This window comes from Phascolarctos cinereus, unplaced genomic scaffold (genome assembly GCF_003287225.1).
Source record: "Phascolarctos cinereus isolate Bilbo 61053 unplaced genomic scaffold, phaCin_HiC Scaffold_5;HRSCAF=322, whole genome shotgun sequence".
Classification (NCBI taxonomy): domain Eukaryota; kingdom Metazoa; phylum Chordata; class Mammalia; order Diprotodontia; family Phascolarctidae; genus Phascolarctos; species Phascolarctos cinereus.
This window is the reverse complement of record NW_027555958.1, coordinates 192,176,596-192,203,760: the sequence shown is the minus strand read 5'-3', so window position 1 is coordinate 192,203,760 and position 27,165 is coordinate 192,176,596. Positions and strand designations below refer to the sequence as shown.

Genomic DNA, 27,165 nt, shown 5'->3' with positions numbered 1-27,165 from the left:
TGGTATATGGTAAGTGCTCAATAAATGCTTTTTTATTCACTCACAAGCCTAAATCTGCTGTTACGACTCCCTTCTCCCAGTGATATTGTCCTGGCCCTATTCTCTTTTAGTCCCAATTATCTGCTTTCTGTTTCTTCTGCTGTTTTTTGTTTTCTTTTCCATCCTTAACAAACTCTAAATTATCTGGAGGCTTTCCTTCTATGTTTATTTCATTTCCCCCTATGAATTGGAACTTGGCTGTCTCCTGAGGACTCCATGTTACTAGCTATACTGAAGATCCACTACAATCTGACTGTATAGCTTATGTACTCAATCTTATCTCATGTTATTCCCCTTCTATGTCCTAGCCAGTCAGGACAATTATCTGTCCTCCATTTTTATCTCTTCTCTCGCGTCTCCATGCTTTTGCTCCTGCTCTTGCCATCTCAGTGCCTAAAATGCACCTCCTCTCCCCTTGCATTTCCATCTGTTGAACTGTTTCTTTTCCTTTAAAAGTTAACTCAGATGCCACCTCCTCCATGAAGCCTCGTCTGATGCCCCAGATCATGATGATTTCTCCTTCCTCTAGACTGCTTCAGTACTTATTGTCTATATAATTATCAACCTCCCTGAAGTGTTATGTTTAAAATATATCTATTTTCTTTCTCACCAAGTAGACCGTAAGGTTTTTGAGGGCATAGATACTTATACTTTTCTGTATCCACCAGGGTGCTTCCCTCGTACAGTAGGTGATCAATAAAAATTTGAGGTCAATCTCCTGGCTTGAGGCACCCTGTTCCTTGTTTGTGATGGGGAATTGTCATAAGATTAATGGTTCTTTGGCCCATTTTTAGGATGATTTTTCCTCATGGGTCCTTCCCACTTAGAGGAAAGCAAACCAAATTTCAGTGCTGAATGCTCAGATATATCTTACTGGTTTTTAAAGAGCTCTATTTGCTAAAATGCAGTGGCATTTTAAAGAAGGCAGCCCAAAGGCTGCCTCTGCTCAAGGTAAAGTGTTTCCCAACAGAGCCAACATTCTGGCTTTGGTCCAAGGCATTTCTCTTCCTCATCCCCCTCCCACCCCCTCCTCTGTATCGACAGTAAACTAGAGAGGATGCTAAAGTCTCATCACTAGACTAATTCATAGCCAAACAGAAGCTTTTGTTCATTTGTGAAACTGATTGGGAATGATTCATTGCCAGTCAGAAATGTTTTTCACTTACTCCACTAAAGTTCTTCTCCAAGACCTCATTCTAACATGCAGGTAACTGTGGGCTCTCAAGCTCTGGCAGGTCCTACACTATTTCCTACAAATGGAAAGGCTTAGTCTGTGAATGTGATAATGGAATGTGGGACTTTTCTTCCAAGGAAAAGCCCAGCCAAGTTCAGAGACGCTCATTGCCAGAAGGCTGCTTACCAGGTGATGATTTCTATTTTTTGGGGGGGGGGTAGAGGGGAGAAGATAGTTACTTGATATGCTCTTTACTAAGCAGAAGGAAATATGATTTGCATCTGTGATAATAATGACTCTCACAGATAGAGCACTAGATCTGAGTCTGACTCTTGCTCCAGATGTTTACTGGGTAGGTGACCCTGAGCAAGTCACCTAAATTCTCTGAGTCCGTTTTCTCGTTGATAAAATGAGGGGTTGGACCTGATGGCCTAAAAGTTCCCTTCTACTTCTAGATCTGTACTTCAATAACAACCCTGTGAGGTAAGTAGTGTAAATATTATAATTTTCATTTTACGGATGAGTCAGCAGAGGAATTGACAGATTAATCGATATCCTCGAAGTTATCTAGCTAGTGTTAGGAGAAATGGTACCCACAGGATCTCAGATCAGATTTTCCCTTCGTGTAATACCCAAATTTTTAAACAAAGTTCAAATTAGTCTCATGCAGCAGCACACCTTGATTTATTTATTCCTTGGCCAAATGCTTATTTGCTATTGTGTAGGCATATAGGCATAGGGGATAAATCCTCAGAGCATGTAGGAGCCCTATATACTGATACCTCTATATGGATGCAGACTTCAGGACACAATGGAAGTCAAAATTTAAATCCCATTTTCTGCCAAGATGCAGGTGACTTTTCTCGGGTTGAATTCCAATGAATATTTTTTCTTTCCTCAGGATGCTGCCAATTCCATACTGAACTGTGTTATGAAAAGGCTATTCTGTTAGTTAAGTGTGAAATTGTAAACCTGTGTTTGGAAGGTTTCTTTGGCATGAGCCCCCAGTGGTTGTTGCTTTAGAATTTCCATAGAATGTAAATGACTGTGGATACAGCCTGCATATTTTGGATTTCTACTGAGCATTGAGAAAGTTTAGTTCTTAGGGATAATTAAAGGTCTAAGGTTGTGAAGCAGCAAGTATGTCCCCTCCCTGCCTTTTGCTTGCCTGATGCAATTTCTTCTCTTTCTAATTATTTAAGCCATAGCTACAGAGATGTGATTTGCCAAGTATGATTACTCTCAGTAGAGGGAAAAGACCATAGCATCAAAGATCTTAGATCTATAAAAAAGTCACCCATCTAAAGCTAGAAGAGACATTAGAGGTTATCCAATTTAACCCCTTCATTTTTAAAGAGAAGACCCTGAACTCCAGAGAGGCCACTTAGGTTATAAGTGGCAGAGCTAGGATTTTCATCTGGGTCTTCTGAATCCAAACTAGGCACTCTTTATGCTGTGTGACATTACCTTCTTTCTCCACCCTGTTTCACATAAAACTCTTACCTGGCTCGATGTTGAGAGAATAAGTGTCTACGTGCAGATTGAGCTGCTGGGCTGCAGTGGAACAAAACTCCTCCAATACACAATGCACTGCTTCTGTGATGTTGTAAGGAACTGACTTCGCAAACTTCATCTTACTATTCACGATCACGCTCCCATTTCTGAAGTTGAGAATCTCCAGGTGCTTAAATCCAGTAAGATTGGATCGCAGATAGGGAAGCAGCTGCAAAGCAAAAAGTGAGTTTACTTTTAACTGTTTTCTAAGTGCCCAGATGTTGTTAATTCCACTTACACTCACTTTTCATTACCTGTGGCATAAATTTTAGGGTTTGTTTTTTTTTTTTGTTTGGGAATTGATACTAGAGCTGAGCGCTGTTACTTAGTGTTCTATTTGCCACAATTACGCCCAATATATACCTCTTTCTTGTTGTATATGGAGATGGATGGATGGTAGTTTTCTTCATGATGGATTACACAGAGTCATTTCATTTTTTTAAATAAAGAAAATACTTAGCAGCAAAAGTAGAAAGTCAAGTTCAGTTAAAGATAATATAGGTACAATGTACCATATGAGGCAGAAGACCAGATTACTTAGAACCCCAGTGAATAGGACACAGCAGAAATAAACTCTTAGAGAGCAGACAAAATTTCGTTATTGTTTTTGTGTTCCTGGAACCCAATACAGATTTGCACATTTTTCTTCAGACGGTATTTGTGATTTCATTGTTTTAGGGAACCCTTAATGAGAAAATTCCCTTTACCAGTGCCTTTTACTTGCCCTGAAATTCAGAGTCTTAGAGAGCTGCCTGACAGTTATGAGAAATGCTCACTGTTACACAGTGTATTTCAAAGGTGGTCTTGGACCCAGGTCTTCTTGACACTTTCTTGGCTAGTGAGGTTGAGTTTGATTTCTGAGAAAATTCTAGAACAGATCATTAAAGAAATGGATCCTCTAGATAGGGAAGCAGAGATTATAAAGAGCTAGCATGGCTTTATCAATAATAGATCATATCAGCCTCACCTCATTTCTTTTGTTTCCAGGATTGCAGGAGTGATGTAGATGTAGTTTACCTAGATTTTCGTGAAGTTTTTGACAAACTCTCATATTATCTAGATGATAATGCAATCAGATATATTCAGAACTGGTTGTACAATCAGTCTCAAAGAGTAACTGGTTCAGCGTCACCATGGCAGGAGGTCTCAAGGGGCATACACTAGGCATCTGTGCTTGGCTCTATGTTATTTAATATATATTTTTTTATCAATAACTAGGATAGAGGCATATAAAATATGCTTGCCCATTTTGCAGGCGACCCAAACCTAGCAGGAATAGCTAACGCATTGAATAGCAGAGTTGTAGCTAAGACATTGGCTAACAGTTGGGATTAACTTTTTTCTTTTTAAAATTTGATTATTTATTTTTAATTTATGGAATAAAACAAGCATGCCATAATAAAAAGATGATTGCAAATGAAACTGCAAATCTATTATGTACAACTTGCTATTCCTTTTAAATACATAATAAAGTTATGTAAATTTCTTCCCCCCTCCAAGATGGCTACCATACACACATACACACACACACACACATAAATGTATACATAATATATACATAGGTGCATATAGGTAAAATTATTCCATACATACTTCTATATTTATCAGTTCTTTCTCTGGATGCAGATAGCATCTTTCTGCACATGTCCTTTTTAGTTGATTTGAGTATTTATAATAGTCAAAATTACTTATTTGCTCAAAGTCATTCTTAAAGATCTTATCAGGCTGGAACATTGGGCTGAATCTAATAAGCACTTCAATAGGGATAAATGTAAAGTATTGTGCTTTGGCATAAAAACAAATCAGCTCCACAGGTACAAGATTGGGGAGGTATAGATAGTTAGCACTTGTTCTGAAAAAGGTCTAAGGGTTTTAGTGGACTGCATGATTCCTTTGAGTCTGCAGTGTAACGGGGTTTTCAAAAAACTAAATGTGATCTTTGGACTGCATGAAGACACATAGCTTCCAGGAATGGGAGCTGATAATGCCACTGAATTCTGCCCTTATCAAACTTCATTTGAAGGACTCTGTTCAGTTCTGGGTGTGTTAAGGAGGACACCCATAAGCTGCAGAGTGTCCAATGGAGGGCAACCAGGATGGTGAAGGTCCTTGAGTCCATGTCTATAAGGATCAATTGAAAAAACTGGACTTATTTACCCTGGGAAAGAAAAGACTCATGGGAACATGATAGCTTTGATTAAGTACCTGAAGGGCTTTTGCTTCAACTTGCTCTATTTAGCTCCAGAGGACAGAATTAGGAGCAATGGGTAGAAGGTTCAAAGTAGCCAAATTAAGCTCAATGTCAGGAAAGATTTCCTAGCAATGAAAGCTATCTAAATGTGAAGTGGCTTGCCAGAAGTGGGTTGCCTCATCTTAAAGATGTTCTTGCAGAGGCTGAACTACCACTTACAAGGAATGCTATGGTGGGGATTCCTGTTGTGTATGAATAAGACTAAATTGCAGTAGCTAGTGGCTCAATGGATAGAGTGCTAGACCTAGAGTCAGGAATACTTGAGTTCAAATCCAGCCTCGGACAGGTACTAGCTATGTGACCCTGGGCAAGTCACTTAATCTCTGTATGTCTTAATCTACTGGAGAAGGAAATGAAAAACCATTCCAGTATCTTTGCCAAGAAAACCCCAAGGACAGTATTGTTGTTATTGCTGTCGTTCAGCCCTTAAGTCATGTCCAACTCTTTGTGACCCCATGGACGACAGCGATATCAACAAAAGACTAAATTTTATAGCTGTTGGAGGCCCTGCCAACTCTCAAATTCCGTAATTCTATCCACTATGATATGACCATTCCTTGAAGATAGTAGGCATTTAATAATTCCTTTATGAGTGAATTAATGAAGCAATATATCTAGAGCATCCATTTGGAAATATACTTTTTTATTCTTCCTTCCCCCTACCCTGCCCTAAAGATGGCTACCATTAGACACAAATAGATATACATTTATATAAAATTATTCTATATATACTTCTGTTTTTCAGTTCTTTATCTGGATACAGATAGTATCTTTCTCCATATGTCCTTTATAGTTAATTTGGATATTTATAATAGTCAAAATGACTTATTTGCTCAAAATTGTTCTTAAAGCAATATTGCTATTACTATATACAGTATTCTCTTCATTCTGCTCATTTTGCTCTTCATCATTTCATGTAAGTCTTTCCTGGTTTTTCTGAGAACATCCTACTCAGCCTTTCAGATAGCACAATAGTATTCCATCACAATCATATACCACAATTTTAGCCATTCCCCAACTGATGGGCATCTGTGCACTTTCCAGTTCTTTGCCACCACAAAGAGAGAGCTGCTATAAACAATTTAGAACATATAGGTTCTTTTCCTTTTTACCTAATCATTTTTGGAAATAGACTTGGTAGTGGTATTGCTGGGTCAAAGGGTATAGGCAGTTAAAAACTCTTGGGGCATAATTCCAGATTGCTATCCAAAATGGTTGGCTTAATTCACAATTCCACCAACAATGAATTAGTGTCCCAATTTTTCCACATCCTCTACAACATTTTTTGCCTTCTCCTTTAATCATTTTAGTCAATCTAGTAGGTGTAAAATCATATCTCAAGATTGTAAAATCAACAAAGCTTTAACATTTTGCATTTAAAGTGTCCTAGGTACTATTAAAGACTCTAGTATTTTTGTGTTTACCCCAAAGAGTGGTAAAGTGAGTGACAACAGGTAAAGATACTAGACAGAAAAATACTGGGTTCAAATCTCAGCTCTTCCATTGACCAGCTTTGTGTGGCCTTGAGTAGGTCACTGAAACTCTCTGGGCCTCATTAGCAAAATGGGAATGATTTTTTCATGTGCCCCCCTTGAAGGGTTGTTCTGAAGAAAGCACTTTATGAATTGTAAATGTATTTTGTTAAATTGGGATAGGGACTGTACCTGTGATTTTACTGTTATGGAGAGCCCCTTGATGAGAAAAACCCCTTCTACCAAAGCAGGTTTACACCTTCTCTGTGACTTATGCATTCTTAGAGAATTGCCTAGAGCACTGAGAAGATTCTATTCTATTATATAAGTTGAGCAATTAGGACTTGGTGGCCTCTAAGATCTCTTTCAGCTGTGAATCTATGATCCTATTATAATTGGAAAGATCACTGGCCTAGTAATCACCAGCTGTGTGACCTTGGACAGACACTTGGGCCTCTCCTTCCTCACCTATAGAACAAGGCTGATGATTTGGACTTCTAAGATGTATAAAAGTTTATGTTCTTTAAAAAAAATGTCCAAATCAACTATTTCAAATGCAGCATTTGTCTGGTACAACCTTAGAGCCCATTTCTAAAAAGACCCCAAAACTCATTTATATACTGCTTTGAAGTTTTTGTAGCACTTTCCTCAATATATTTGTGAGATGGGTACACAAGTGTGATACTCATTTGATGGAGCTTAGATTGATGCTCAGAGAGGCAGGAAGGAAAGAAGGAAGGAAGGAAATGAGCATTCATTAAGTGCCTACTACCTGTGCTAAGCACTTTACAAATATCTCATTTGGTCTTCACAACAACCTTGGTAGGTAAGTGCTATTATTACCCCCATTTTACAGCTAAGGAAACTGAGGCTGATCAATTCATGCTCAAGTCAAGAATCACCCTCGTAATGTCATTGGTCCTCTTCAGGAATGAAAGATTAACAACAACAACAACAACATGTTAGGTCACTTACCCAGAGTTATACACTTACAAAGTGTCTTAGGTGGGATTCAAACTTGCCCAGCTGCCTCGAGCTTAGGTAACATGCCCAAAGTCACTTAACTGGTAAATATAGGGACTGCGATTCGAATCTAGGTCCCCCAACTCTGTGTATGTCCAAGACTCTTTCCATTCCCTCATGCTGTATCTCTCAAAGATGTTTCTTAAAACATCTTTTAAAAGATTTAAAAAAAATGCCACATTTTTTGCTTTTTGGCTTTTAAAACTCAAACCATTTCATAAAATATAAGTATCCACATGGAAAACCTGCTGTCATCCAGGTTTTTGTTTTTATGGTTAGTCAAATTGCTATTTGAATTGTATAATAAAGTTGGTTTTATTATTTTCAGAAATACTAGGGATTTGGTATATAGCCCATTGCTGTTTTTTTTTCCTAGTAGAATGTAACTCCTTTGAGAGCAGGAATTATTCCATTTTTATATTTTCAGAGGGTTACAGTGCCTTGCACATTGTTTTGGGAAGAGGGGGATTGGGATACTTTTAATCCAAGATTTCATCAGGGTAGAAAATTCTAGTGATGCAAATCTGCAACTGTTCATTGACTTATAAGCCTAGAGAGTTGTCTAAGGTACTGAAAAATTAAATTACTTGCTCAGGGTAAAACACTCAGTGTGTATCAGAGGTGGGATTTGAACTTGGGTCATTTCAACTTTGAGGTCGGTTCTCTATCTACTACATATACCATGCTACCTTTGTTTTGCACAGAGGCTGATAAATGATGGTTTAATTGACTTGAATTTTTCAAATAATATTCTTAATGATTGTGTCAAGACAAATTAAGAGAGATATGCTTGATGTAAATGGAGTTGGTCTCAAAAACCTGGGTTCAAATCTAACCTCTGTCTCATACTATCTTTGTGACCCAGGTAAGTCACTTATTGTCTCAGTACTTTAGGGAAATATCTAAGACTATGCATTGCAGAGAAGTAAAAAACTTGCATTGGTAGAGTTTCCTCATCTGGGAATTTCTTATCCTAGTGAAATCATAGTTTTTATTACCTAGACCCAAATGGAGTAAGAGGTTTTATGCCCCAATGTCTGTGTTGCTATCTTCACCCAGGTCTGTATGATGGATCAGGGTGATTAACCATTTGAGCTCTTTTTGTTTGACAGAAATTTGGAAGAACCATTCAGTATGCATTTAGCTGTGTCCAATCAAGCTTTGAACACTTTCTGTCAGATTTTCCTGAAGCCAGCTTGTGGCATTTCAAATTAGAAGGAACTCATTTATAAGCATGGTTTCTAGATCCCATGCTTGGTTCACTAGGAGAGCTTTTGATTATTTTCCGGAAGCCACGCTAAGCAGAAGTGTTACTAAATAGTCTTAAGTATGAATTTCATTTCATTAGACTGGAAGGCAGAGCCTGCCTGGCTGTTTACAAGAGGAGCTCACTCGACTGATCTGATCAGAATGTCTTCCATTTGAATGCCTTCAGCAGCAGCTGTCAGAAGAGCATGTCTCCTCTAACCTGGATTACTAGCCAAGCCAGTGATTATATTATAAAGTCACAAAACAACAAAGTAAAAGCAACTGAAAGCATTTTAAGGAGTTCACTCACCAACTGTATGAATTGTTGCTCCAGGTCTTGGTATTCCTGAGAGCTCCTATTGAAGAGGTCATTAGAAAAGGGCACATTTGTGACTCTCAGGCTGAAGAACACTACCAATTCTTTCCCTTTGCCAGCTGTCGTCATAGAGCTAGTAGTAATGTATTTCAAGGTGGTGGTTAAAGCGGTATCTACCGAGCTGGCTTCTGGGGTAAAAGCATAGCCAGTGTCCACCATCACCTCATCCATTCTGTCAAGCTCTTGGGTGCTGTCCTGGGTACCTGAAATGTGTGTACTGCTTCCTGCAGTACCTGAGGAAATTGTGGTTTTGGAAGTAGATTGACCATAGAAGGGACTGGCTACCACTGGAAGCTGAGTTTCTTGATCAATGGGAAATGTCCCTGCTTGTTCAGGTTGAGAGAACTCACTCCATTCAGTGAAAAATGGCAAAGATTCCATTTGGGTGGGAGATGCTGGGCTGAGAGTAAACCAAAGACTGTCTGTGGTTTCTGCAAAGCATCACCTGATGTTTCCATTATACTTGGAAGTTCCCCTAAGAATAGAAAAAGAATAAAGAACATTTCAAGTCAATTTTGTATTAAAAATACAAAAATTTTTCATTTGAATTTTTAAAAGTGAATTCCTTGTGTTTAAAAACGAGAGCAACCACATATTTTTTCATCCATGTCCTATACCCTAACTGTATATGTTTCCCAAGGGTCTATCCTGGGTGTCTTAATTTCTCTTTTTATGTGTTTTCTCGGTAATTTCATCATGTCCATTGAGTTCCATTATCATTTCTACATAGATGACTCCTAGATCCAAATATTAAGTGCTGGTCTCTCCTTAGCTTCAGTACTACTCTGTGTAGTGACTAACTCTTAATAGGTAATTAATGAGTCCTTATTGATTGCTTGTTTTTCTATTAACTTAATAAATTAAATTCATTTGGAATATTGTCCCTACAGATGGGGATTCTAGGATGTGTGTAGCTTGAACCCAGGCCTTCTTGACTCTGAGGCTGGTCCTCTACTCATTATACCAATCTGCCTTTTACTTTTATTATGTTTCCTAATGACTTTTGTGAAGGAGCCATCTGGATTTTTCAACATTTAATAATCCTGTCACTTGACATTGACTGAAAATTTCAGTAGCAATTCTGAGTTGCCTTCTTTGATCAGTTTCCACTGGATCATGGAAAAGCATTCCCCTGATATTGCAATGTTAGAGTAAATTCTACTTATCTGTGAGCCTGAAATGTTAAATAAAGCTCTAACAGAAAGATGTGGTGGGTTATGAAAAATAGTCCAGCATTCATAAATCAAATACATCACATATAGGTTAAAAGATTGTGTGAATCCAAATAGCAGGACTTCTGTTATTGCTACAGGAGGAACTTGGCAAATATCTGGGGAAACGGTGTCGAAGGCCAAATACTAAGCATGATGAATGGACCGTCTGGATTCAGTGATGCAATCTCTGGCCTCTTCTGTCAGCTAATTTACTACAATGAGATCAGTAAAACTGAGGTTTTCAGTGATAAATAGATTTGAAGGGTGAAATCATATTAGTTGTTATTATTTTTGTCAAACCACTACCCATTTCTTTGCTGCGTACAGTCTACAGAGTGATACCCTGCTTACTCACCTCTGCAGTTTGTGCAACTGAGGAATGTCTTCACCTATGGAATTTACTCAGCAGTCTGTGGAAGGCTGAGCCCTATAAGCTAAACTGTCCTTGGGGACCCACTGATACTGGAGGTCAACTCAAATTCCTATGGAAACGCATGAAGAATAAATGGAATGTTTTATGACATCAGCATTTTGCTTTGGCTTCTTTGGGCCTTAGAAAACTGTGTTTAGGTCCCTCTTGGCAGAATATGATCTTTGGTCTTTTCTATTCATGCTTTGGGTAGGTGAAGTCTGTGGCAGTTAGAATATTTTCTGTTGACTTTTTCATCCTGACTTTGCATGGGCATAGCTCTAATTTGCCAAGCTTTAAATCATTCTGGAGTATCTTATATAATGCATAAACTCTGACTGATTCCAAGAAAGTACTCCATTATGTCATCAATTCTACTCATAAATAACTTTCATCACCTCACTTTATAATCTGAGTCTTTAAATGGTAACATCTAAACAGGTCTAAAGGTCAGCTATTTTTCTGTCTTGTTGATGGGTCATTCAGTTGTTTAAGTATGATTAAGCCAAGGCTCATTACACTCTATTTTGGCTTCAGATCAAAGCGATGGGTGTAGAAAAAGGCCAATTCTCTTTAGGTAAAACAGAATCAGACAAATCTTGCCTCAACTACTCTTACCTACAGCCATGGTCAAGTCTCCTCTATGCTTAAAAAACAAAATTAACAACAACAATCATCACTTGACCTTATCGAACTGTCATCTCCTCTCAAGGTATCACCCTCTCTCTTCCTTTTACAACCAAACTCCTAGAAAAAGTTATCCATATTCCATTCCTCCACTTCCTTTCCACTTACTAACTCTTTAACCAATGCATTGAAATCTGGTGAGGATAGGTCATAAGGATGTATATAATCTGGCTTCCACCCTTCAACTTGAAACAAATCTCTCTAAAGTTACCAATGATCTCTTAACTGCCAAAACAAATGGCCGTTTTTGGTCCTTATTCTTTTTGATCTCTTTGTAGCAGTTGATACAGCTGTCTACCCTTTCCTCTTACATATTCTCTTTTCACTGGGTTTTTGTGATACTGCTCTCTGTTTTCATCCTACCTGTATGACTGTTCCTCCTCATATCCTCATATCCTGAAGATAGAAAAGAGGAATTGACCAAGAGGGTTCGTATGGCTTTGCTGGGTTATTTTGAATATGGTGTCCCCAAATCAGGATATTCCTCAAGTCTCTGCCATGGGCTTCTTCTCCCTCTTTGGTGACCTCATAAGCTCCTATGCATTCCATTATCTTCTCTACATATTTGATTCTCAGATCAGTGGATATTTAACTGGTTTCTCCTGAGATCCAGTCCCATATCACCCTCTTCCTATTAGACATTACAAACTAGTTGTTCTGTAGGCTCTCAAACTCAGCATGTGTAAAACATATCTAAAACACATTAGCTTCCCCCTTTAAAACCTATTACTCTCCATAACTTCCAAATTTCTGTCAAGGACATTGCTATCCTTCCAGTCATAGTGGTTTGCAATCTCAAAGTCATCCCTAACTCTATCCTCTTTTATTCCACATAGCTAATAAGTGGCAGTCTTCTCAATACAACCTCTGAAATGTGTCTTGCACCCATCTCCTTTCTACTTTCTCAGCTACCATCCTAGTTTTGGACCTCTATTGTGATACAGAACCTATTAATTGGTCTCCCTGACTCAAGTCTATCCTTTTTCCAGGCCATCTCCTACATGGTTGTCAAAGTGTTATTGCTGAAGAACAGTTCTGAAGATGTCACTCCTTTGCTCAATGAACTCCAGTGACTCCCCTATTACCTCTTGGATCAAATACAGCCTCCTCTGTGTGGCATTTAAATCCCTCATACCTGGCTCCAATCCACCTTTCTAGATTTGTTATACATAATTCCTCTTCACTCTCTTTTCTATCTAGCCCTATTGATCTTGCTCTTCCTCACACATTTCATTTCAACTCCTATCTTGGTTCCTTTGTTAATGTCTGTAATTTCATTTTCATTTCTTAGAATCTTTACTATTCGTTAATACTAAACTCAGATACAACTACCTACATGAGACCTTTCCTGATCCCCTGGGCTAGTGCCTGTTCTACTCCCCCCCTCCCCCATTTCTTTGTATTTAGTTTGAACATATTCTGTATTTAATCTTGTCTCTACTTAAATGCATAAATGTTGCCTTCCCCTATAAAATATAATGGTCTTGATGGTAGGGCCTGCTTCATTTTCCTTTGGTTCCCTGCCATGTATGGCAGATGAAATGTGTTTAAAACATGCTTATAGGCTGATTAATAGAAAATAAGCTAAAACAAATATGGGAATTTGTTTTATTTGATTCTTATGTAATAACCTGATATAACTACAGAAAACCCCATGAAATGAGAATGTCAATGTATTTTTATGTTGCAATAATAAAATCAAAGTGAACCAAGCTAGTGAACCAACCATTTGTTTTTTTATGTGGGCTTTGACTCCTGTTAGTATAATTTTAGTTTTCTTTTTATGGCTGATACTTGGAAGAAATTATGCATAGTAGAATATTTTCAACAAAAAGTTCATACTAATAATTCTACTTTTAATTTCAAGTATCAAAGCATAGAGGAACAGAGGCAATATCACAGTGGGATTATCAGCTTTGGCAGTATTAGCCTCAGAATAGAAGTAGGATCAGCTCTGGTGGTAATGCTTGGCATGGCAGGCCTCCAGGCCAGCTGGAGGATTTGGAAGATGAGTTCCTGAAGCAGATCACAAAGCTGTCATAGAGTCAGGATATAGTTGTGTTGGGGGACTTCAACTATTTGGACATCTGCTGTTCTCCCTGTGTTAAAAGCAGAGATGATAAATTCTAACTTGTTTTGCTGATAGGTTTTTTCCTTCCATCTTTCAGCAGGTAGAGGTTGTTGAAAGTCTAATTCTTACCAAAAAAAGGAACTGACTGAACTAGAAATGACAGGAAACTTGACAGTGATCATGGCATTTTAGAATTTGTGATGTTTAATGTGGGTGCTGGGTATTGTCTGACATGTGTTAGTTTCTAAGAGAATATAATTCCATGAATTCAGAGATACAATAGGTAAAACCTTACATGCTAAGACTAGAAAAGGGGATTTGGTCAAGAGGGATCATAGCCATTCAAGAATGAAATTTCAGTGTTTTAGTTATAATTGATTCTAATGAAGAAAAGAATAAGGTGACTAATGAGATAAATGTTGTTCAGTCATGTTTGACTGTTCATGACTTCATTTGGGTTTTTCTTGGCAAAGATACTGGAGTGGTTTGCCATTTTCCCCCATCCAGCTCATTTTAAAAATGAGGAATTGAGGCAAACAGGATTAGGTGACTTGTCCAGGATCACACAGCCTGAGGCCAGATTTGAACTTGGGAGTTTCTGACTCCAGGCCCACATTCTATCCACTGTGCCACCTAGTTGTCTATGAAGCTGCATAGGAAACTTACTGACATGTTAACTTTTTTAAAAGATGAAATCCAGCACCGATAAATGAGGATGAATATAAAAGAGTGGCAAACTCCTGTGAAAAAATGCAGACATCTCAAAATGCAGTAAGAGTAGAGGTTTTTAAACATACAATAAGGGCAACAACAAAAAAAGCTTTTTAAAAAGCTATGTTAGGAGTAAGAGGAGGACCGTTGGAAGGATAGTTAGGACTCACTCTTGAGGGGGAGAGTAGAAGATGTAGTAAAAAAGGTAGAATTCAATTTTTTTTTATCCTGTTTTATCTGACAAGGTGGATGATCTTCAGCTTGCAAGGACAGAGCAGAAATGGTTAACAGGAAATTAAAATCTAAGATAAGTGAGTTCAAGTCACTTGGCCTGGATGAATTATATTCCTGTGAACTGAAAGGGCTTGCTGATACAATTATCAAATCACTGTCTATGATTTTTGAGAGGTAATGAGGAATGATAGTAGGGGCACCATGGGACAGGTGACAGACAAACATTATCCCAATTCTCAAAAACAGGTTGGGTTGTGTAGTGGCTAAAGTATTGAACGTGCCACCAGAAAGACCTGGATTCAATTCCTGCCTCCAATGCCAACTTAGCTGTGTGACCCTGGGCAAGTCACTGAACATTTCTGACTCTGTGTCCTAATCTGCAAAATGAGGATGGTCATACCTAAATTAGCTGTATCACTGGGTTGTTGTTCAAGTGTGATAATATAATAAAGGTCTTTGCAAATTAAAAACAAACAGCAATGATTATTATTATGTTAGGTACATGAAGTGATAGGCAGGTGGACTTGATGTCAATTGATGGTAAAATTCTAAGATCATTAAGGGGACAGTTTGTAAATACTTGAAAAGGGAATAGGTGATTATAGCACAACACTTCTCAGCATGGGTTTATGAAGAACACATTAGGTCAATCTAATTAGTAATAAATAGATTGGGGGAATGCCTCAGATAGAATATACCTGAATTTCATCAAGGAATTTGACAGTCTCATGGTATTCTTATATAAAGATGGAGGCTAGGATTCATGGGCTTGTAATCTTTTTTTGTGTGTCATGGACCCCTGCCCAATCCACTCCACCCCTACCTTGAGCAGTTAGGTAGTGCAGTAGATAGAGTCCTGGGCCTGGAGTCAGGAAGATCTGAGTTCAAATCCAGCCTCAGACACTTGTTAGAGTGTGACTCTGGGCAAGTTATTTAACCTCTATCTGCCTGAATCTCCTCAATCATAAATGGGGATATTAATACCTATCTTCTAGTGTGAGAATTAGATGAGATAATACTTTATAAACTGTTTAGCATTGTGCTTGCACCTTGTAGGTGCTTAATAAATGTTTCCCCTTTAGCAATCTGGCAAAGCTTATAGGCCTCTTCTGAGAATAATGTTTTTAAATGCATAAAATACTAAGGAAACCAATCATATTGAAATAAAGATATATATATATATATATATATATATTATATATATATATATATATATATATATATATATATATATATATATGTGTGTGTGTGTGTGTGTGTGTGTGTGTATATATATATATATTTTTTTTTTCCCCTGGATCTAAGTTCATGGACTCCCTGAAATTTTTCATAGACTCCTTGGGGTGGAGAGGTGGCCTTCAAGTGGATAGAAGATATTGGATGTACTGGAGCTTTTTGGTTAATACTGGAATAGATGACTTCTATATGCAGTCCCTTTGGGCTCTGAGATTTTATGGTCAATCCTGATAGCATGACAGAATCAGAGTAACCTACCGATTGCTATCTATCATACCGTCTTTAGGTAGGGATGATTATAAACCATATGCACTGGATGTCTGTCTTATAGTTCAAAAGATTTTTCAGAGAAGTTCCATTAATTCTTTTTTTTTGTTTGTTTGTTTTAGGCAATTGGGGTTAAGTGACTTGCCCAGGGTCACACAGATAGTAAGTGTCAAGTGTTTTGTCTGAGGCAGGATTTGAACTCAGGTTCTCCTGACTTCAGGGCTGGTGCTCTTTCCACTGCGCCACCTAGCTGCCGCCCTAAGTTCCATTAATTCTTTCAACTATTCAATACATTTTTAATGTTTTCTCAGTCAAATCCATTCTTTATTTATAATAATATGGAAGTTAATTTCCTCTTATCTTATATACAATGTAGAAAGAGAATAGTGACCCACCATACTTTAGTTTAGGCTAAATAAGGCAAATACCTTAATCTTTCTTTAATGTAACTATTTTTCAGTTTCTTAGTAACTTTCATTTCTTTTCCATTAACTGGGTTTTTTTTTTTGAGATTAGAAGACAGCATCTCTTAGATTTGATGGTGGCAAATTTGTCTACAATTGGAAATAGTGAAATCTTGAGTGAGACCATGTCTTCTCATGGAATTACACTGTCAACTTTTGGACACTGTTCATGATATTATGATAACTTTGGAAGCAAAAGGGACAGATAATTGAACAAATAAATCCTGGAGGGACATTATTGTGATAACTTAATCTTTTGTTCAGATGTTGTTATGTAGTTATGACCTTATGGTACTACAACAGAGAACCTCATGAGACTGATGGTTCACTCAGTAAAAGCCATTTTAGAAGTCATTTCACAAATCATAACACCTCCTGCTTATGCTTCTCAATGTGAATTCCTAGGTTTTGTGCCATAGTTGGCTAATCACTTCTTTTCCCAGTGATCAAATCAGATAATTTAAAGCTATATAATCTAAGATTATAGTGCTATTTTTCGGTTGGTGTTTATTTTTTTAGAGTAAAAATGCATAGATTGATAATGGCCAATTATCGGCTCCAAAGAAGAGATAAGGAAATTAATTTCTCTCCTTTTGTAGAGTTGGGGAACTATGGGTATGGAACATTGCTTACACTGCCAGGCTCAATTATACATTGATTAATTTTTCCGAACTCCTTTTCTGCAGCTAGGTGGAACAATGGATACAACACTGGATCTGGAGTCAGGAAGATGAGTTAAAATCCAGCCTCCGACACTTAGTAGCTGTGTGACCCTAGGCAAGTCACTTAACCTCTTTCTGCCTTAATTCCCTCATCTGAAAATGAGATAATAGCACCAACCTCCTAGGGTTGTTGTAGCACTTTTCAAACATTAAAGCACTTATGTAAGTGCTAGCTATTGTTAATTTGCTTATTAATTTTTTGTTACAACTGATAGCTTTCTGGTTAGGGTGGGTAGAAAGTTTTTTTTCCCCAGAAATGATGCATTATAAAAATTAAAATTGTATTGATAAACTGCTATCTTGATATATATGATAGCTACCATTTATATAGCAGTTTAAGATTTGTGAAGTGCTTTCCATATACTGTCTTCTTTGATCGCAACAACCATATGAAGTAGGTGTTATTATTACCCCCATTTTATGAGGAAACAGGCAGATGGAGGTTAAGTGACTTGCCCAGAGTTACATAGCTAGTATGTGTCTGAGGTGTCAATTCAAACTCAGCTCTTTCTAACTCCTGCTCCACTTCTCTATCTACTACTCAACCTAGCTGTGTCCATATTTAAGGAGTAATATTTGACGTTCTTTATCCCTGACACCAAATCACAAGTCAGAAGCATATTTGTTAGCCCATTTTTCTATACCCTGTCCTAACTAGAGAAAAATATCAGATCTGTGCATATCTAGCAGATTAAAGTCCTATTTTGTAAAATAAAATGTTCAAGGAACAGCTAGATGGTGCAGTGGGTAGACCTCTGGTCTTGGAGTCAGAAGGACCTGAGTTCAAATCCGACCTCAGACACATGATACTTACTAGCTGTGTGACCCTAGGCAAGTCACTTAATCCTGATTGCCCCACAAAAAACAAAAACAAAAAAACATTCAGGGCTCAGAATCCTATTCTATTGGACTGCTTTTGTCATTCAGAGACAAAATTATCTCACGTTGCCTTCACTTTAAAATCTATTTCTCAAGATGAAATCATTAGCATGTGTTTGGAAAAAAGCTCTATCTGGATCTAGTTTGAGTTTGTGGGCACTGTTCTGGTACAGACCTTGATTAGGTTCTGTAAGGTGATAATCCTTTAAGTACAAATAAATACATTGTGAAATGGACAAATACTATAGGAGGGATCACTGCTTATAACCTCAGTTGGTAGTCAATTCTGGAATGGATTGAGATTCAAAATAATAGTGATTATGTATTATAAGATTATTGATAAGACTGACTTCTGGCTATTTTTATTCTTGACCTATTTTCCTAGCTGTGCATTCACTATCACTTTCCCTCTATTAACACCTTAATATTTATCTAGGATATTAGTAAAAATTTAGATTAAGTAAAATAAGACCAGAAGTTTCCTTGAAACATTAAAAACAGGAGCCAGCAGTTCAAAACTCTTTGTTCTGAGTTGTGTGTGTATGGTGTATCTAGTATTCTTATATCTTCATTTGCTTTGAAAGTCATAGATGAGGTTTTATTTATTTATTTTTTGCTTTGATAGCCATTCAGAACATATCTTTCAGAATCCTACTTGCTAAAACCCCCCCATCATATATTAAATAAAAATGTTTTAAAATATTGCATCAGAAATGAAGAACCCTCATCACTAAAAAGAAGGAATCCAACGGCAATCTCCTACTTATGGAAGGAGCTATGAGATTTTGTATATGTGTTTTTTTTATGACCAGTCATTTGTTATAGATACACACTATGCAGATACACATTCTATATGTTCTATATTCTATGTGTGTGTGTGTGTGTGTGTGTGTGTGTGTGTGTGTGTGTGTGTGTGTGTATATATATATGTATATATATATATATACATATATATATATATATATGTATATATATATATATATATATATATATTATATATATATATATATATATATATATGTTTGAGTACCTAGAACCAAAGTCAAATATTAGGAAAGAGACTTTACAAGAGTATATGCATACATACATATAATATTTACATATACACATCTACCTATCATCTATTTGATTACCTACCATTTACCTGTCTATTCATCTATCAATCTAGCTATCCATTTATTCATTCATAATACATATATCTATCTATTTATGTATCCATGTAGTTCAATAGACTTGGAGTTAAAAGATCTATGTTTAAGTCCTGAATTGGTCACCTATTTCTTGTGTGATTTTGGGTAAATCATCTCACCTCTGTAGGCCTCAGTTTCCCTCTCTGTAAAAAGAGGAAGTTAGATTAAATAAACTCAAGTCTCTTCTAGCTCTAAATTTAGAACATGGCCCAAAAGTCTTAGTCCAGTTTAAAGCTATTCAGAATAGAACATTGAGGAACATGCACAGTTTGTGTGTATGTGTGTGTGTGCATGTGAATATGGTTAAAAAAAATCAGCAAAAGAGACTCAGGAGTAATCAATAAGGAAGAGGAAAATCAAGACAGTGCAGTGTCATAAAAACCTAGAGAGGAGTGAGTCTCCAGGAAGAGCTGATTGGTTGTATCAAATGCTATACAGGGGTCAAGAAGGATTCAAAATAATACATGAAATTTAGAAGAGAGATAAAAAAGAAACTTCTATATGAGATTGGAGAAGAGGGAAGGTCATTGTTGACTGAGGGATCAAAGGAAAGGCTTCCTAGAAGAAAGAAGAGTTTTAAAGAATCCCTAGGAGTTCAACAAGCAGAGAGGAGAGCATTCTAATTATAAAGAACAATACATAATGGATACCCAATAATGATGCATACAACAACAATAATAATGCATAGGCATTAAGTGGGGAAGGTGAGAGCTGGTGTGCAGAGAATGGCGAATAGTCCAGTTTTGTTAGAGTACAAACAGCCCCTTCCTTCAAATAATTTGTAGTCTGGTAATTGATTTGGAGGCCAATTCAAGTATGACTCTTTCACTGCCATCATCTAGGGGATTTGGGATATATTCAAGATCTGAGTATAGTATTCTCAACTATGAATTACTTTTTTACCCATGGAGATTGTGGTGTAATAAGAGGAAGAGATAAATATGATATTCAGGATCAACTGATTAATGTATTAGGTAGAAACAAGTAAAATACTAGCTAAGGGCTGACAAGATTGTTTCCAACTGAGAAAACTTCATGGAGGAGGTAGAATTTGAGGTGAGCATTAGACTTAGTATTAATTCAACAAATGAAGGAGAGGGAAGATATTTCATGCTTAGAGAACAATATTGACGTGTACTTTTTGTATATCTGAATGAGAGGATTCAAAAAAGAATTTTTTAAAGGAGCAACTTGTACACACAAAAAAGAATTGGAACAGACTATTAAAAAAAATTTGCTTAGAAAGCATGCCATTGAGGCTAGGAGAGAAAAGAGGATTTACTTCAGTCTTCAAGGATTATGCTATTGATACTGGCACTAGCCTGAGAAAAATGAGTTATTTTTCAATGTGAAATTAGTAGAATTTTAATTAATATGTGGCATTTAATTAATGTTTCTTATTATTTTCTAAGATAGCATCAAAAGGCACAGTCTATATCTATACCTATGACTGTTGATACAGACATAGGTTGTATACAATTATTAGACAACAACAAACATTTATTAAGCCCTCATTGCATATAGAGGTCTGTGCTAACTAAGCATTAGGTTAAATAAATATAGCCCCTGATCTCCTGGAGATTACAAATGGATAAGTGAGTCAGCAAGTCAAATCAACAAGTATTTATTAGGTGCTTTTATGTGTCAGTCTTGTACAAAGCAATTCACTTACCAAGAAAGGCAAAAACACAATCACTGCCTTCAAGTGGCTTACATTCTAAAGGGAGAGATAATATGTAAACAACCAGGTAGATTCAAAGTGTATACAGAGGAACTGAAAGGAATTCTCAGAGGGAGACACATTAGCAATTGGAGAGACAGAAAAGACTTTCTGTGGGAAGTAGGATTTGAACTGAGTCTTGAAGAAAGGTTAAGGAAACTAAGAGGTAGAGGTAAGGGGCTAGAGTAAGGGTGGGAAACCTGTGACTTTGAGGCCACATGCAGTCCTCTGGGTTGTCAAGTGTGGCCCTTTGACTGAATCCAAACTTCACAGAACAAATCCCCTTAATAAAAGGATTCGTCTTGTAAAACTTGGACTCAGTCAAAAGACCACATTTGAGGACCTAGAAGGCCATGTGTGGCCTTGAGGACGCAGGTTCTCAACCCCTGGGCTAGACCCAGGCCTGAGGGACAGTTAGTACAAAGCCATAGAGACTGGAGATGGAGTATCCTATTCTAGAAACTGCAAATAGCTCAGTGTTGGTAGGTCGTAGAATACATAGAGTACACAGAGTAGGAAGATTGGAAAGGTAGGAATGGGTCAGATTATGGAGGGCTTTGAACACCAAATAAGTGTATATTTAATCTGAAAGGTAATAGGGAGCTACTGGAGCTCTTTGAGAAGAGAGGTGACATGGTCAGATCAACACTTCAGAAAAATTATGGTTTGGAGTGGGAGTGGAACTTGGGACTGAGAAATTGGTTAGAAGGTTATTGCAATAGTCTAGGAGAGAGATGATGAGGGCCTGAACTAGGGTTGTGGTTATGAGAGTAGAGATAGATGTATATGAGATATGGTAAAGGAATGGTAAATATCAATGGATTAGATATGTTGGGTGAGTGAGAATAACACTAGGTTTGTGAGCTTGGGTGCTTGAGAGGTTGGTGGTACTCTTGACCATAATAAGTTGGGAAGAGGGGAAGTTTTTGGGAAAAGAAAATGAGTTCTGTTTTGGATATGTGGCATTTGAGATGCAAGTGAAATATACAATTGGAGATGTCCAAAAAGCAGTTGGTAATATAGGACTGCAACTTAGTAGAGAAGCTAGGGTTGAATATCTAGATCTGGGAATCATATGCATAGAGATGATCATTGAATATGTGGGAGCAGAAGAGATAACTATTCAAGATGATTGTAGAGAGAAAAGAACAGAGGGTCCAAGTATTTCATTTTGGGGGAACCCCACGTGAGAGGGCAAGACACAAATAAAGAACTAACAACAGAAACTGAGAAGAAGCAGTCAGATGAGGAAAATTAGGAGAGAGCAGTGTCATAAAAATCAAGAGAGGAGAGAGTTTATTAATATTCTCTTGTTGTATGGTTATAGATCAAAGAGTATCAGACTCTGAAGAATCAAAATCTCAGGTTACCTGAAATTTGATGACTTATATGCAAGAAGTGGTATAAACAGAGCTCATTCAGAAGCTGTATGATTGGAAGAGGAGGTTGCCCTGTTAAATAACAAGAGTGAGAAATGATCAATGGACAGCCAAGTACTGTCACTGGCACTTGTGAAATATAAGAAGACCTAAAAGAAGACCTCGAGAATATTAGGATATACTATATGGAGAATTTATGGAAAACAAACGTCAAAATTGTAGGATGCAAAGGGTCGGAATTGTGATCTGTATCAGCAGAGGGAGTTCCTGCATGAATGAAATCATTAAAGTATTCCATTAATCACATCAGGTCCTAAAAAACACAGTCGAATCAAAGTTTTAATCCTTAATTGTTTTTGGATTCTCAAATTTTCTTACTGTATTTTTTCTGAGGTTTTTTTTTTTACTTATTCAAGAGACAAGGACTGTTTAAAAACATTATCTTTGCATCCGTAGTGCCTTATACTATGTCTTACACACAACAGATGACTGATAAATAAATGTTTGTCAAAGCAAAGTTTGATTTCTTATTTCCATAGTTGGACCAATTTTCCTTATTCTTACATATTAAATACAATTTCTTATTTTTGTTTTCCTAGAGAATATTATGCTCAGAATCTGTATCTGTTTCTCCATGTCCTTGGGATAATTTATTTGTCATAACTCACAGCTCCTCCTGCCTATCCCAATAATGTTGCCCATTAGAGGGTTAGCACTGGAAGAGGCCTTAGGGAGCACTTAATTGATACTCTCATTTTACAAATAAGCAAATATATACAAATGGGCAAATGTTTACATGAGCCTCACAATAGCCCTGTGAGATGGGAAGGAGAGGTGGGTTCCATTTTACTTTGATACTTTGATGGATGTATGATCTCATCATTCTGGGCATTTCTTCTCGCAATGAACTCATTTATACTTTTTCATCCTATGTGGACTCTTGTCCATGTCCTACTAGAAATTCCCCACAAGAGGTCCATCTAATATACTAGAAAACCTCCTTAGATAGTTTGACATTTAATAAATACCAGTGGACCACATGGGGCATCCATTAGTTGTTTTTTACTTTCCATACATGACTGGGCTACCTCCAGTCACGAATTTCTCTGACAATATTCTCTTTCCATAGGAAAAAAAAACCCTACCCATAGCACAATGGAAGTAGCACTGCCATTAAAGTTAGTGGACCAGGGATCAAATCCCACCTTTCTTTATTACCTGTGCAATTTTGAGTCATTTAGCCTCTTTTTGCCTCAGTTTCCTTTTTTGCAAAGTGAGAGGATTAGACTCTGTTGGTCTCTGAGATCCCTTCTAGCTCTTATAATTCTATTTCTAATGCCTCTTTTACAGATTATGCTTTGCAACTGGAGAGATAACCCACAGAGCTAGTTCCTCATTAAATATATCTTAGGCACTCTAGCTGGACAATGAACTGCACCTAGAATTGAATAGTAGGAAAAGAATGGAGTGGATTGAATTTGGGATATTTTTGTAATGATTTTAATGAGCTCACACTTTCTCCCTGGAAAAAAAGGGCTCTCTGTTGAACATAAATTTTTTTTCCATTGGTTGGGTTGCTGTAGCCAATGAATTTATCACCAAATGACCAGCTGACTGGTAGGGAGCCTATCTGTGCTCAGGTAGTCTGTTCATTAGAAAGCAAACACAATCTGTTGTCCAGACTATACTCAAAACCTTCTTAGCTTAGCTGGAACCTTGTCACATGGTAGAAGCTGCCAGAAACTACATTCCACTGGCATAACCTTCAAGAACTGAGGGTCACAGACAATCCTTAATGACATGGCCTCAACCTGCCTTTCTAGTCTTGCTGTGCATTACTCCCCTCAACAGCCACTGCAGTCCAGCCAAGCTGACATTGCAGTTCCTCTTACACAGAACTTGATCTTCCATCTGTGTCTTTGCACAGGCATTGCACTGCACCCCATGCCTGGAATGCACTCTTTCATTATCTCCATCTCCAAGAATCTAGCGTTTCCTTTAAGGCTCGGTTTAAATGCCGCCTTTTACCTTATGCTTTTCCTGTTGCACTAGCTGCTAGGGCCTCCCTTCCTCCACCAATCACCTTGCATTCATTTATACATTTTGTATTTACCTGCATATGTACATCTTGTCTGTCTTGCTAAACTATAACCTACATGAGGGCAGGGACTGTTCTCACTTTTGTCTTCCTATTCCCAGGCTTAGCATAGTGCCTGGCAGATAGAAAGGGCTTAATAAATGCTTGTTGATTGATTGATAGGGAAATCTCAGTATGAAAACTCCTTCCACTGATGCAGATCAGCAACTTGACTATGACAAACAATTTTCTGGTTGTGGTTTGTCCTTCATTCTCGAAGAGGACCATGACACCAGGAAGATGATGACATGACTTGCAATTGAATTGGATTTGAGTGAAGGAAGGTTGTGCAAAGTCACCTGCCTCACTTTCTCCTCCAGAGCCATCTGGGTCCAGTGGCCAGATATAGATCAGGATGACTGAAGATGGTCCAGGATGCAGTGGCCTTTTTAAGCTAAGGTCTTTCTGAGTTCTCACTTAGAGTGAGGCAACTCCCATTTATTGGCCTGTTTAAGAAGTGAGTCAAGGGATGGCCTCTTTAATAACAACAACAAAAAAAATCAAATTGGGAGGGGAAGACCCTTAAGGTTGCTGGTCAAAAGAGAAACAATTACTATTTACATTCACTCTGAGCCAGGAGGGCCCAAAAAATAACCATTAAGTGATGCTTGGTCAGGTAATTATTGTTGTCCAATCAATGAGAGCTAGAGTGAATTGGGTTTAAGACATGGTCTTTGAGAAAGAAATCTAGCCAGACAATTTTAGAAAGAAAGTGGAGGTACTGAAGAGTCTGTGGCTTGCCTAGGGTCACAGCGCTAGCATATATCAGAGGGAAGACTTGAACTCATCCTTTGCTATAGCATGCTGCCTCTCAAGTGTAGAATTATCGGGAAGGGAAGATTCCACAGAGGCTGTTTTATCATTTTAAAAAACCCAGGTTTGTGAAATTACAAGTAAAGGAAGTTCTGCCAGTTACATTTCAACAACACCAAGTCTGATGCCTTAGCTAAAGACTCGAATGTATTCCTCATGAAATTTTATAAAAATAAAAAAAAATTGTATTTACCAGCAATAACCTTCTCCTCAGAAGAGCAGCACAAGGTGTTAAACACTGGGTTTGGAGGAGAATAGTGCTGAAATTAATGAGCTGAATAGAGAAATTGAAAGACGGAGGCAGCCAATACACTTGTGCTATGAGACAGCAAATTGAATCAACGCTAAGTAATAGGACTCTGACTCCTAGCCATATTGGAGGATTAGCAGCCTCTGCTCTTTCTGAAAATTGAGGAACAGCAAGACCTGGAAAGTTGGGCTCCTAGAGCCCAGCCTAATATGTCTAAAACAAGGTAGTTTCAGGCTGCTAAAATGGAAGAGATGAGAAAAAGCAATGAGTTAGACCAGGAAAGGTGACTGAATTGCTTTAGGAGAAGGGGACTGCTCTCCCTGTTTGGGGGAGTAAATAGAGGGAAAGGCTGTTAGAACATGGGGCAAAATCTAATGAAAAGTTATCTGTGTGGATACTCTGAGGATGCTTTGAAAGCTGAACTTAATCACAGAATGAATAAATACCCTACAAAACTCAAGGATTTAAAATACTATTAGAAAATATGAACACAGAATGGAGGAAAAGAATGTGTTTTGTTATATTGTGTCTAGGTAGGGTCATACTAAAGTTTATGTTAAATCAACTTTAATATTTATATTGAAGATAATTAAAACAAGAACTAACATTTATATAGCACTTCAAGGTTCACAAAGTGCTTTGCATGTATTCTTTTCTTTGATCCTCATAAAAGTCCTGTGAGGTTGTTCAGGGCAGTCATAGCTGTAGCCATTTATAAGGGTTGGCTTACAGATAGATACCTGACTAGTGACGTAGGCCTTCCAATAGACATATGGGTGGGCTGGGGAGGTATTTCCAGGGCTTTCAATCTGATCTCCTGATTCAGGGAGCAACTTACCAGTTCAGGAGATGTGGGGCAAGAATGGGCCATGGTTAAATCCCAAAGTCCATTTGAATGAATTTATCAAGCACTTACTATGTGCCCAGCATTGTGATAATCATTGGGGAAACAAATAGAAGAACTTAGACTGCCTTTCCTGGCAAGGAGTTCACACTAATTGGAGGAGACAATATAGAATGAAAATTGAACAACAAGGTGGGTAGGTCCAAAGTCCTTAGGATGCAGCAGAGGGACAAATGGGAAGCCCATAGGTTCTTAGGTTGTCAGTGGATTAGCTACTTCAGGTCAGCTCTTTTAACTAAAATGAACAAATGACTCTTTACTTTTGTGATGACTCCCTTTAGCAACGTACTAGGAAAAATAAATCACCAGCCCAGGAAGCCAATATAAATCAGGCCTAGGACTTGTATCATTCTTAGGTGTTAGACTAGATGTTCTTGAATTTTAATTGTCTACAGTTAAACATTTTTGAAAAGCAAAATATTAATATGCTGTATAAATATGCATTATAACCTAATATGAATATTAGGCAGATAACTTTATTCGATTAGGCCAAGCATATCTAAATTTTCTTTGACCATAGGAGAAAATTGCAAATGATGGAGTTTCTGATTCTGTTCCTTTAACAGACATAAATTTAGGGACTATTCAACCCACACCCAATGAGTGAATACAGTTAAGATTAAGAGTAATATGTCATTTCTTGGTATCTGTGAATGTATAAAGGTGCTTAATTCATTGTTTCAGTACCATTATTGATGAGTGACCAGATTTTATAAGGGAAACATTGACCAGAATTTAGAT

General features: G+C 37.5%; 1 protein-coding gene across 1 annotated transcript in view; it reads right to left on the bottom strand.

Moving 5' to 3' along the window:
• The window catches only part of IMPG1 (interphotoreceptor matrix proteoglycan 1), a 130,497-nt gene that overhangs the window by 25,273 nt on the left and 78,059 nt on the right, over window positions 1–27,165 (bottom strand). The window contains exons 13-14 of the mRNA XM_078155616.1: window positions 9,072–9,568; window positions 2,717–2,936 (exon numbers count right to left, since the gene is read on the bottom strand). Of these exons, the coding sequence (XP_078011742.1) occupies window positions 2,717–2,936; window positions 9,072–9,568 (717 nt within the window). The remainder of the gene's footprint in view (window positions 1–2,716; window positions 2,937–9,071; window positions 9,569–27,165) is intronic.